The 12878-nt window shown below is 42.3% G+C and overlaps 2 protein-coding genes across 2 annotated transcripts; both read right to left on the bottom strand.

The window, feature by feature from the left end:
* Positions 1-46: 46 nt before the first annotated feature.
* On the bottom strand, positions 47-2913 carry LOC108142497. The gene is made up of 3 exons (XM_017266393.2): positions 1750-2913; positions 1104-1475; positions 47-533 (listed from the first exon to the last, which is right to left on the bottom strand). Exons 1-3 carry the CDS (start codon positions 2748-2750, stop codon positions 146-148), a joined length of 1761 nt encoding a protein of 586 aa, XP_017121882.1. The 5' UTR covers positions 2751-2913; the 3' UTR covers positions 47-145.
* A 664-nt stretch (positions 2914-3577) lies between these two features.
* On the bottom strand, positions 3578-12737 carry LOC108142496 (acetyl-coenzyme A synthetase). The gene is made up of 6 exons (XM_017266392.2): positions 12218-12737; positions 5767-6505; positions 5546-5700; positions 4860-5028; positions 4606-4795; positions 3578-4524 (listed from the first exon to the last, which is right to left on the bottom strand). Exons 1-6 carry the CDS (start codon positions 12526-12528, stop codon positions 4076-4078), a joined length of 2013 nt encoding a protein of 670 aa, XP_017121881.1. The 5' UTR covers positions 12529-12737; the 3' UTR covers positions 3578-4075.
* Positions 12738-12878: the final 141 nt, after the last annotated feature.

Below are 12878 nucleotides of genomic sequence, written 5' to 3'. Positions count from 1 at the left end.
AACGTTTTTGTTTTTTAAATACCTATATGCCATAAACAGAACTATGTATTTTTGGGTAATGTGTTTTGATTACCCATCGCCTTTTCATTGTGAATTTATTGAATAACTAAAAATTTAATTTAAGCTGGCCTTTCTGGTGGTCAGTTTAGTGTCTTTCAGCATCTGTGTCCGTGGTGTCCGCGCTATCGGAATCCGGAAAGTCCGTTTGGGCGGAGAAGTCTTTGGTTTCCGGAGCGGGGCCGTACTCGTTGGGATTCACGGATCGCGGCTCATCGTCCCGGGGCGAGGGATAGTTCTGCTCCAGGTGACAGCCCAGTTCCAAGGCCAGGTGCTCGGTGGACGCCGCCAAGCAGCGTCGAGACATTATGTCCAGTTCGGTTCCGGCCGGATCCATCGCCACTCCGCCAGCCTCGGTGACTATCAGAGCTCCCGCGCACATGTCCCAAACATGCAGCCCGAAGTTGTAGTACGCATCCGCCACTCCAGAGGCCACCATTGCCAAGCACATCGCAGAAGATCCAATGGAGCGCATGCTGCAATGAAACAGGATCATTTCGTTAAAGAGTATTTATTATTAAAATCATATATCTAAAAGATGGTTTTAATAATTTCTGTCAGCTTTTTGTACCCTTGCAGAGGGTGTTATATTACCAGTCCAAAACTAGTATCTCTGCTTTAAAACTATCTGCATGAAACTTTCCCAAAAGTTATCTTTCTGTTTAAGCAATCTTAAAAATAAAAAAAAAAAAAAAAAAAAAGGGGAAAAAAAGTTTTAACTTCGCTGCTTTTTAAATTTTCTACAATATTCTTTTAGATAAATTATTAAATATTAAATATTTAAGAATTAAGGTTTCAGTGTTATTAAAATCGTGAATCGGAAATAAATTTAATATATTCTTTATACAGAATTAGTTTATTATTTAATTTTATTTACGATATCGTATAGTTGTCATTGGAACGATCGAATAATTCTTTGGAAAATCATCACATCTTCATTGTTTTATGGTCATACAAAATCGGAATATAGTTGTTATAAAGAATGTTTACATTTTGCAATAGCTTCCTTTCTTGTTTTTGTTAATATCTGAGTGAAAACTACTCACGCATGTGTCTTTTTCACCAGTCGCTGAAAATTCTCTGCCGCCACCAGATTGCGCGTTTCATTACTGTCCGAGCTGTACTCCTGCAGGATCATGGCCGAGGAGAGTTTGGTCTCACCAGTCGTCCGAATGTCCGAGCCGTTCAGCTGCGCCCCCTTTCCCAGTTGCGCCGTGTACATGTTCTTCATGGGCGGATTGTAGATGATGCCAAACTGCGTCTCCTGGTTCACCAAATAGGCCACGGAGATGCAGTAGTGTGGAAAGTGGTGGACAAAGTTCATGGTGCCGTCAATGGGATCGATTATCCAGGTGGGCTCGTTTGTCAGCGTAACCATTCCGGTCTCCGACTTTGAAATTCGCTCCTCAGCAATGAATCTGCAAGTTGAAAATGGTTACCACACTAAAATTGCATTTGTTTTACCAGAAATTGAAAGAATTTTAGATTTAATCAACTTTTTGATAATCAATGACCCAGAAAGTAAGCTTTTTGATTCCTTCTATTATGGTGGGAATTTACTTATAATTATTTCTCATTAAAATATATAACTTTATTGTTATTGGTAAGTTCTGATACCAATAAACATAATCGAATTTTAGTAACCTAGTGACTCTGATTTAAATTGTGACCCTCAAGATAATGCCAACTTACTGGTGATCGGGAAACCGAGAGCTGATGGCCTTGATGAAGGTCTCCTCGACTATGTTGTCGGCGGGTGTGACCAGGTCATGGGTGTGCTGCTTGGTGGTGTACTCCATCTTCTTTTCGTTCTCGGCCAAGGCGATGGCGCCAGCCTTCTTTACCTCCGAGCAGGCCAGTTGGAAGAGGGTGTCCAGATCGCTGGCGGGGAACACGGCCGGCAGCTGGGACACTGGCTCGGCCCCTAGGTCCGATTCGCTCCCCGAATAGATCATGCCGGAAGTGTTGGTGCCCTTGTTGGCAAAATCTTTGGACGGGTCAAAGGTCACGTCCGTGTTGGTCAGCTTGCTCAACGAGCTCTGCACATCGTCCTTGCTGGTGTCCGGCTGCAAGGACGACATCATGGGCGGTGGCATAGGCACATCCTCCGGCCTTTGAGCCGGCGGTGGCATCGGTTCCGCTCCTGTGGGTGCAAAATCAATGGATTTCCGCTGGGGTTCAGCTTGGGATGGACTTGGAGCTGGAGCTGGTGCGGGTGCGGGTGCTGCAGTCCGTGGTGTCGGTTCCGTCGTTGGGGCCGGAGATTGTTGATCATCCGACGACATGGGACTATCCGAGATCAGTACATCTGATTTCTCGGATTTCCTCTTCTGTGGTGATCTTTCCACCTCGGAGGATTCGACATCGGCGTCGGCATCGGAGTAACGCTGCGGCTTGGGCGGCAGATCCGGAGCCACAGCGGATGAGGCGACTGGGGGTGTGTGCTCACCAACGCGACCACCGCCCCACTGCTCATTTGCGGTCTGCAGCCTCACTTGCGAAGTCCCCTTGAGCGGTCGCTTTTCGGGAGGCATCATGGAGCCACGTCGCTCCTCGGCGAGCCGCAGGGTTGTCACCCGGGCATCCTGCTGGGTGGCCTCGTGGTCCTCCAAGCCGAATCCCGTGGCCGCGTTCCTCTCCGGGGTGTCTGTGTTTTCGGGCTTCTTGTTCGGCGGCTGCTGTTCTTCGGCCATTCTGATGATATTCCTGGTGCCCCTAGCCCAACTCCAAGATCTCCCACTGCCGGCAAGGTGATAAAAGGCCGAGCTTTAATTTTTCTAAGCGATATTGCCAAAGGTCAAGAGTTGACTGCTCCACCAGGAATTTTTAAGCCAGGCCAGTACGATCGGCTATTCTACTCTAAAGTTTTGATAACACTTGAAATGACTTTGTTTAACTCTTGCAATTTTTTGAGTGTTACAATAAAAAACTAAAATCATCTTCTTTGGTTTTGCAGGTTCAAACACATTAAAACAATAAACTTTATTATACACATACGTTCATATACAGAAATATATATAGATATGTAAATTGCATTCTTCCATTCGTCAACGCTGTAAAACTAACAATCTTTTTACAATCAGACGCAGTACCCCAATCAGATAATCCATGATATCCATTATTTCTAATCGATCTAGATCTCCCAATTACAACGAGCTCTAACAATAAAATCCTCTATAATATTCATAGGCTTGCAGCAGTAACTTCAATGATATGTTTCGTTGCAGTAAGTCTTCAGACCGTATAACAATATATATATATATGTTATATAGTGTATATAGTATATCCGAGCGGTTCTCTTTAACATGTAGATCGTATGTAGGAATGTGTCAAGCATAACGCCACACTGATATGTATCGTTCTCAAACTTACGGGCTAGTGGAAAGGGGGAAGGGGAAAGAAACCGATTCCCCGATCGGATTCCGGACTTACGTGCGTGTCATCTGGGATCTGAAAAGGTGCAAGAAGAGTGGCTACAAATCAAAAGGATACCGGAAAAAACCGAAAAGGGTGAGCTGTGTAATTTGTGGCTACAACTTGAATCGTGTATATATTTTGTCTCATATCAATTCTACTAAAAATACATACATACGTAAGATATAATTAAACTTGTATCACAACTAATTAGCGAGAACTTAAACTACGACTACAACAAAGAAACAAAAGAACTGGAAATTGTGTGCGTGCTGAGCATGTTTAACTACGGCGAACAGGCAAAAACACAAGGACAGACGGCAGATAGTTACTTGAAACGGAAACCATCCAGCCCGTCTACTTACGCACACGCTTGGGCTTACAAACTAGGTAGAATTTAATAGATGATAACCACGCCGTAGCCCGGAACGGGACCAACATTAAGCATTGGGTATTTTGTATATGTAGGGGGAGATTTACAGGACACGTAATCGGGATACGCAAGTGGTAGAAATGCGACGGCAGAGTGGAGTGGTCGGTGCAAGCTGGGGAAAGCATTCGGCAAGGAATCATAGCCACTGCCTTTTGGACCATCTGCTACCATCTACTTGGCCTCCACCGGCCGGTTGGCGAAGAGCTGCTCCACAATCTGCTCATCAGCCAGGGTCGAGGTATCGCCCACATTGCGATCGTTGACCGCGATCTTGCGCAGCACGCGGCGCATGATCTTGCCGGAGCGCGTTTTTGGCAATCCAGGAGCATTCTGGATGACATCCGGCATGGCAAAGGGTCCGATTCGCTCGCGTACCATCTTCTTCAGGTCGGCAATCAGCTTCTGGTCGAACACCTCGTTCTCATTTGGTGTAATGAAGCAGTAGAGGCACTCGCCCTTCACGGGATGCGGCCGAGAGACCACGGCGGACTCGGCCACACGGGGATGCTCCGTCAGGACGGACTCCACCTCGGCGGTGGACATCAGATGTCCGGACACGTTCAACATGTCGTCCACACGGCCGGTGATCCAGAGATAGCCATCAGCATCGCGACGGGCACCTGTCGGGGAAAAAAAACAAATAGTTAGCAACAGTCCTTTACACATTTTATTATATTTATTATATTTTGAACCAAACTCACCGTCACCAGTGCAGTAGAAGCCAGGAAACTTTGAGAAGTAGGTGTCCTCGAAGCGTTCATGGTTGTTATACAAGGTGCGCATCATTCCCGGCCAAGGTTGCGAGAAGACCAAGTAGCCTTCGCCCTCGCCCTTGATCTCAATGCCACACTCATCCAGCAAAGTGGGCTTGACGCCAAAGAATGGGAAAGACTGAAGAAGTGTGAGAGTATGAAATTAAAAGTTTGTTGCAGTAATTGGGCTAAGCACTTCTTACAGCAGAGCCCGGCTTCATGGGCGTGGCTCCGGGCAGCGGTGTGATGACATGACCCCCGGTTTCCGTCTGCCAGAAAGTATCCACAATGGAGCACTGCTCCTTGCCAATGTTGCGATAGTACCAGAGCCAGGCCTCCGGGTTAATGGGCTCACCCACGCTGCCCAAAACTCTGTAAGAGATTGGAGATAATAGAGTAAGTAAAAGCAAACGATTTCATAAATTTACAAATTTATAACACGTTTCTGTTAACATCCTAATTGAAGGTAAATAATATTATGGGTTGATTTAGTTTTCATTTGTTAACTTTATAAATGCATTGTCAGTCTAATATATAGCAATATATATTAATTTCAGCATATGCAAATTTAATAATGAATTTATGTTATCATGGTTCAATATATTTTCCGTTCATCTGTTAATTATTTTAAAAATACACTTTTTAGCAATCTAAACTCGTTTACGTGAGTGACACATTTTGTTCTAAATAAATAAAAGTGTTAATATACAATATTCTTTAATAAGAGAGTTAAATAGATGTATCGCTTTATGAATGCTTTTTTCTCAAGTGTCTTAAGACCTCAATTGATAAGAAAATAAATACAACTGGTTCTGAAGAATTAATATTATCTTTAACATTTCAATTCGTAAAGTCTAAGTTAAGTTGTACAAAGTTGTGAGCAACCTACTTGAGTCCGCTTAGGTTGTGCTTAAGCACGGGTCCCTCGCCGTACTTCATGAGCGCACGGATGGCCGTGGGAGCTGTATAGAACTGGGTAACCTTATATTTGTCAATGACACTCCAATACCGATCGTTGCCAGGGAAGAACGGGGTGCCCTCGAACTGGAAAAGCCAGGTGTTAGTCAGGAATTGCGTTATGGTATTCGTTTGATCTAATCGGACACTCACAATAACCGAAGTGGCACCATTGGCCAGTGGTCCGTATACCACGTAAGTGTGTCCCGTGATCCAGCCCACATCGGCGGTGCACCAGTAGATATCACCTGGCTTGTAGTCGAAGACGATCTTGAAGGTAGTGGCTGCATACAGCAGATATCCGGCGGTCGTGTGGAGCACTCCCTTCGGCTTGCCGGTGGAGCCGCTGGTGTAGAGCATGAACAGCGGGTCCTCGGCGTCCATCCACTCGGGATAGCAGGCCGGCTCCTTGTCCTCCATCTCCTCGTGCCACCAGTAGTCCCGGTCATCGGTCCACGGGATCTCCTCCTCGACATGATCCGGCTGGCAGGGAGTGACGCGCTTCAAATGCGACACCACGATGCACTTCTCCACCGAGTGACCCATCTCCTCCGCCTTCTCCAATGCCTTGTCGCACAGGGCCTTCAAGTACAGGGGCTTCTCGCCACGCCAGGCTCCATCCGCCGTGATCAGCAGCTTGGCCTTGCAGTCGACCATCCGCTCCGCCAGCGAGTCCGGCGAGAATCCGGCAAAAACGATCGAGTGCACGGCTCCAATACGGGCACAGGCCAACATAGCGATGGGCAGCTCCAGGATCATCGGCATGTAGATGGACACACGGTCGCCCTTCCGGATTCCATGGTCCTTCAGCACGTTGGCAAAGCGGCACACCTCCTCCAGCAACTTGCGATAGGTGAGGCCCCGGGAATAATCGTCGGGGTGGTTGCCCTCCCTGGAACAATGACAGAAAAAAGAGAAACACGACCATGAGGAAACACATTGCAGTGTATATAGTATTACTTCCATAGTATTCACATTGAGCACGCGCCGGTGGCGTTCTTAAATGGGTGGCCGCGTACCGGGTGTCCCACAATTGGGCTAATTACCCCGAACACAATTGGATCACTTACTGTAATGCGAGGCTTCCTAATTGCCCGAGGAGACCTAATTCGATTCCCTGCATTCAAATGGCCACTTCATTTCAAAGTTATCACATATAGTTGCTGCAAAAATTATAGCTACTCTTTAAATTGCAAAATGGCTTTTCATTTAATATGGTAATTTAATAACACAAACAATTTGTAGAGGATTTGCAATAGAAATTTGTTTCTCTTAACAAATTTGATACGATATTTGCTACCTTTTTTTGTGCAAGTTTATTTATATTTCAAATACATTACTTGACCTAATGAGTGATTTAACAAATAGGAGTGCTATTATCTTAACCGCAGTTGTTTTTAAAATACATTACATATATCATAGCATTGTTCAATTGTATTTACTTTATGCGCCTTTCCCTTTTTGTTCTGAACTTGGCAACAGAAGCCAATGCCAATAACCGACATAGAACAGCCGCAAAAAGTCGTTGACTATCTACATTTGCCGCCAAAAAAAAACTATATAACTAAATTAAACTAATAACACTTTCAAACAATGATTACCAATACTTAACTTTCACCAGTAAAATTGAAAATTTTAATCAACATTTGGTAATAATCTCTAATTTTGCATACAAACAGAGTGCTCTGTCAACGTTTCCCTAATTGTTGCTATTAAATGAATGAATTTTAGAATTTAACACGAAATGTATGTATGTAAAAATGGGCAGAGCTTTAGAAAGCTCTGAATGGGTAAACAAAAATCGTGACTGAGCTAAATCGTGAATGATTTCAGCTCCCAAAACGGATATAAACATTCGAGATTGTCAATGGACGGACACGAAACTTACAAAAGTAATGGGGAAAGCAATTTTCCATGTCATGTTTGGAGGTCAAGGCATATTAGAAACGCAAAAAAAAGAGTAATAAACTAACTGGACTAAAAACATTGACAGGTGGGCAAGGCAAGTAGACAATGCAATCAGTAGAGCACAATGTGGACTGTAAATCATCGCCTTTCAGCCCGACACCTGCGATAAGAATTAGTCGGCAATAAAACGGCTTTTATTTCGGACCCCGCCAAAATATATTCCCGAAGAGAAAAGCAGGAACCATCGGAACAAAGCTCTCATCGTGACGTTTTTCGGGTGTTATTTTGGTGCCGCTGACTGGTCCGCAACGACCAAAGTTCAGGCTAAAAAGGGGTGACGAGTGCCGAGTGCCGAGTGGGGTTGTTTTGGGCCGTCTCGGCTGTGACTGGGCCAACAGCCATGAAATGTTATTCCACCTAAACGAAATACCTGTTTGTACTTGTCCCTGTCAATTAGTAAGATGGTAAAAATAAATAAAATACGCATCGATGATGAGTCTCACCTTTTTTGGTAACATTTTTTGAAACTCTTACCAAAATACAAACTACTGGGATTACTGATCTCGATCTTCCAACTTTTGGCACTCAAACAAAGACCTTTTACATAAAACTCAAAATTCCGGAAACTCCTATCAAAACCTTCTTAGAATTACAAAACTTTGTTTTTTGACAGTAATCTTTCTAAGGTAGAACTCATAACTTTTTTAAGAAAAAGTGATTGCTTAACTGTGCCGAATTCCTAATCAGCCGCCGACAACTCACAGTCAAGGCCAAGTTTTTGAGGACGTCATCTCCCCTTATCAAAGTTTCGAGCACTTTAGAGGCTTTTCCTCCTCCGCATGACTAACCGAAATTGTTGGGAAAAATATGGCGCGACTAGTTCTGTCGAATGTACTAATTTCAAAGCCAGCAAATATCAGATATAAAGATTATAGTATTAAGTATTGAATTAATACTTATACTTTAATATTGTCTGTAGTTTATTTTCAAGAAACACTTTTAGTTTTTTTATCGGAGTAGTATTGACGGTGGTCGTAAGAAATGTTGAATTAAAAAAAAATTCAAAAATAAAAGGCAAAGGAAAGACCCTTTGAGCTGAGTATTTTATTTATCGTTCATCTACTGATTGACAACATGTGAGCGTTCAGTCCAAGCACTTTGTATAAGTTGTTACTGTAAAACAAATAGTTAATCCAACAACACTCGACCGAAAACCAAAATGTTGACAATCAAACTATTCTAAATTAAGGTGCTTAGACCCCAAAGGAAAAGCGGTCAACTGTTATTGGCGAGCACTGATTAATTTCCAATTTAGAGGAGTAATCGGGCCACTCGCCGCCTAATCTCGCCGTCGGATCGCTAGACAAGAAATTTTCCATACCGCCTTAGAAACACCTCATGCACCGTCCCGGCATTCACCATTCACCTCTCGACCACGGGAAGACGCGTGGCCGGCTCCGTGTTATCAGAAATCAGAAAATACATATGCTAAAAACAGCCACGCGCGTGAATTGAAAAAAATTATGAGGGGCTGGTATAAGAAACTACAGCAAAAAAAAATTAGCCCCGCTAACTTATCTTAATAATAATAACATCAGCTGTTGATTCGCATTTCGTATAAATCGCATCGAATGTTTTTGGTTTCTTCCCTGCACTGACAAGAACTGCTGGAAATAAAACGTTTGATTATCTAAAGATAAAAATAAGCACAAAATATCTTTATATCTCAATCTTCAAGCTATAAAATTTTAAATAACGATTTCTAAGGTATTTCTCAATAAATAATATTGTAGCTAAGCGAAGTTTCAGAGATAATAATGTTAATAAGATCTATTATAAGCTATTGAGTAAGGGAGCAACTTAACTAATTATTTAAATATATATTTTTATAACATACAAAATACAAATTATAATAAATAAAATGATTTCCTATTTTTATTTTAAAAATTATATGAAACTTACATTTTTTATGGTAACATTTTATTAAAAAAAAAACAATAAAAACCACCAACATTTTTTACTGTGTACTCCTCTATCAATCTTTTTTTAACGCGTCTCTGTGTCTGCCTGGCCCTACAGTTTGGGAGACATAATCGTACGATGCTGATCTGCTTTGTTTATCTACTAATCATTCATTTTTACGGTTTCGTGTATCTTCGATTTGAGTGAAGGCAACCGTTTGTATTACTTAAGGGAAGGGCTAGGCAGCAACCTGTTCATAAGGGAAAACTGATAGCACCGGCGAAAAGATCAATAAATGCCTGGGCAGCATTATTCTATAAACAAAAGTTTTGCTCTTTTTTTGCAGGTAAGACAGTCCATTCTTTTTTGTGGTTCTCCCTCACAATTATCTCTGTCCTTGTCTGTCTGCGGGTGCGTGAGCGGAGCGGAGTGGCTCTCTAATTGGTTGCGAGTGAATCAGACGATGTGATCGCGTGATTTTCTAGCCACCCAGTGCAGCTAAAACTGTTAACTGTTACTGGGAGATAGAGTCCAGGTGCAATTTGTTTGGGTACTCGATTTCTCTGTTGTAACATATTCTATTTTTTTTTTCCTCCACCTTTTGCCCAGACGCCGTCACGCTGACACAGAAACCGAAAAAAAAAAGTTGAAAAAGTGGAAAAATAGCAAATTGTTTAACGCAAAGACGCGCTTCCATCAATTTGAATAAACAATTTGCGCGCATTGTCAAATCGTTTACATAATATTGCCGGGCTTTCGCTCAGACTTTCGTGTGTTTAATTCGATTTAATTTTGTTGCTAACGAGTCCTCAAAAAACAAAAACATTTGCGTAAATCGGTTGGGTTCAAAACCGTTATTTATTAAGGAAAATTACAAAAATTTTTGAAAATCCAAAGAGAAAAAACTAGAAAAAAACCAAACAACTTCTGCGTATCCCAATTCCTATCTACACAATACAAATTGGGCGTATAAAGTTTAAGATTTTGTTTTGCTTTGGTTTGCAATAAAATTATCTGAATCGCGCGGTCGAAAAGCCATAATTATTACTCATTACGTCCACGGTTTTTTTAGTCTATTTTTTGGGTTGTGTCCCACCCTTTTATCTTATCTGAGGACAGATTGTGCGCTGGGATTAAGTATTTCCCACAAAAACGGGAAATAGTGCAGAATAGTGATGGGTCCTCGTAACTTTAAGGCGTCCGAGGTTGATTGGGAACCAACTACCGATGACCTTGTAATTGCCTTTCAATTACCTGACTTTCATTTGCATTTCCTCCGGCACACGCTCCCTACTCCCCAAATCCGCCCCTTCAAGTGATAACCCCGAGATAAGCTCATTAGCATTACCATTTGCTTAACATTGCTTTTTTTCGAACTGACGCATTGTTAGGTGAACTTTGGGCCTCAAAATAAAACGAATCTTCTCGCGCAAACAAAACAATATACTTATTTCATCCAGGTTTTTTAATTTAATTGCGTTCTGAGTGGGCACTTGAGAGTATCATGAGGTATTATATAGTACCCAGGTACTTCATTTACTAATCAGCGAAAACGAATGTCTGTTGCTTAACCGTAATCAACGGAGTATGTTGATTTATAGTGGGAAGAGCCTTTATAGTGGGTGAAATATTTACTTAATTTGTGCCTTGATTGTTCACTGTTTTGTTGCGAACAAGTGTCTCCTGTGGAGTTTCTCCACTAGAGAAACAAACCAACACTGCCAAGAAGAGTTAAAAACAGACTTTAGATAAGGTCTAGACTCTAGAGATATTTATCTTTAGAGGTATCTATAAAAATGCACTTTACAAAATACGTAACAAACAAATAAGCTATAATAAAATTCAACTTTTATTTTTATATTCCTAAATGTGCATTTTATTTTGAACATTTGTATATGAAAATACCTTTTTGTTTCATTATGTTCTGAGCAAAAGAAATCTTAGTCTTAAAAATGATTTTTAATGTGTTCTAAAAGAATCACCAAACCGATATAAATTAATATTTTTTTTTATTCAAATGTTGGTCTTGGATTTATAAAAAAATATATACCACCTAAATTCAACATTAAACTTTTAAGGAAAAATGAAAAAAAGGTCAAAATATCTCAGTTTTCGACCTTTCGTTTCATCACGAGTTTTTTGGTTATTCGGTATAAACTGAATAAACAAACAAATAATGCGTAAACTTGGCCGGGTCACCCCGTTAAGAGGGTCGTCTCGGGGAACGAAGACTGACCCTGACATTGACACAGAGTGTTTGGCAAAACTGCAGTTAGAAATTGAAAAAGCACCCGAAATTGAATTAATTATGGGTCGTTAGACTTGCTGTCACATTAGGCATGCAGACGATTAAACCTATTGTGAGCAATCAAAACAAAGAATAATCGCATCAATTAGCTGGGTTTGAAAACAATCTAGTTAAACTCCTGCCAAAAATCGATGTCAAAAGGTGAGATATGCCCTTGAGTGGCATATATGCACATATATATATAAAAAATATACAAAAGAAGTGCCATCATCTGTTTCGAATACGGTGCCTGCGCAGTAAATCCTGTCGAGAAGAGCCGACCTTCCTACGTCACGAGGCGAGAGTTTCGTAACCACACGAAAAATCAATAATCCTGTGCTGCCACCCAGAAACTTTTGTTTTCATGCGACCTACGCCACCCAGTGGGAAAGTGGGCGAGGATTGCCAGCCAGCAAGCCAGTCAGCCCGCCAGCCAGTCAGACTCACCAGTAGTAGGCTATTTGGTCGCCCAGACCATTCCTAACATTGCGATCCAGGAGGTTGTAGCACAGGTTGGTCGAGGCGCCCTCCATCCACTTGATCGAAATGGGTCCCTTGGAGATGTTAAAGTTGTACTTGAGGAACTTCTCCGGATCGGCGGGCGTTTCCCAATGGAATTGCTTGGCCACACGGGACCAGAACTCAGCGGGATTGTCCAGCGACTCCTGGTAGAACTTCTGGTACTCCTCGAAGCTGGATATGTAGGCATTCTGGCTGATGGCCGGGTTCGGATGGTATATTGATTTTTCCGCTGGCATTTTGTATTTGATTTGTGTGTGTGTGTTTCAGGTATCTCTTTTTTTGTTATTTATCCTTATTCAAGGCTTGGCAGGATAATTATCCTGTTATGTAGTTGTCCCTAGCTTAATGTGTGGTGTGTGATTGTTTTTATTATTTCTGGGGTTGGTTTTCGAACAGCCCGCGCTTCTCGCACCGCACGGAATGAGTTCTTTTTGAGCACTGACCCACGAGTGAGCCACGGCCAAGCTTTTCGCCTCCGTCGGCATAGCTTTTGCATGGCAAAGCTCTGGCGAGCACGCTCTTCAAGTTCAATGAGACATGGGCGGCGCTTTTTGGAGGGCTTATCAGCCTCTGGATCGGGCACTAT

This window comes from Drosophila elegans, unplaced genomic scaffold (assembly GCF_018152505.1).
Source record: "Drosophila elegans isolate 14027-0461.03 unplaced genomic scaffold, ASM1815250v1 contig_208, whole genome shotgun sequence".
Lineage (NCBI taxonomy): Eukaryota > Metazoa > Arthropoda > Insecta > Diptera > Drosophilidae > Drosophila > Drosophila elegans.
This window is presented reverse-complemented; position numbering and strand designations above follow the sequence as displayed.

Bases quoted from the DNA above. Each gene is read 5' to 3' on its own strand.
- LOC108142497 (XM_017266393.2), bottom strand. From the start codon at position 2,750: ATGGCCGAAGAACAGCAGCCGCCGAACAAGAAGCCCGAAAACACAGAC. The intron at 1,476-1,749 runs GTAAGTTGGCAT...TTCAACTTGCAG, and splicing joins TCTCGGTTTCCCGATCACCA to ATTCATTGCTGAGGAGCGAA. The intron at 534-1,103 runs GTGAGTAGTTTT...GTTTCATTGCAG, and splicing joins CTGGTGAAAAAGACACATGC to CATGCGCTCCATTGGATCTT.
- LOC108142496 (XM_017266392.2), bottom strand. From the start codon at position 12,528: ATGCCAGCGGAAAAATCAATATACCATCCGAACCCGGCCATCAGCCAG. The intron at 5,701-5,766 runs GTGAGTGTCCGA...TGGCTTTTCCAG, and splicing joins ATGGTGCCACTTCGGTTATT to TTCGAGGGCACCCCGTTCTT. The intron at 5,029-5,545 runs GTAGGTTGCTCA...AATCTCTTACAG, and splicing joins CACAACCTAAGCGGACTCAA to AGTTTTGGGCAGCGTGGGTG.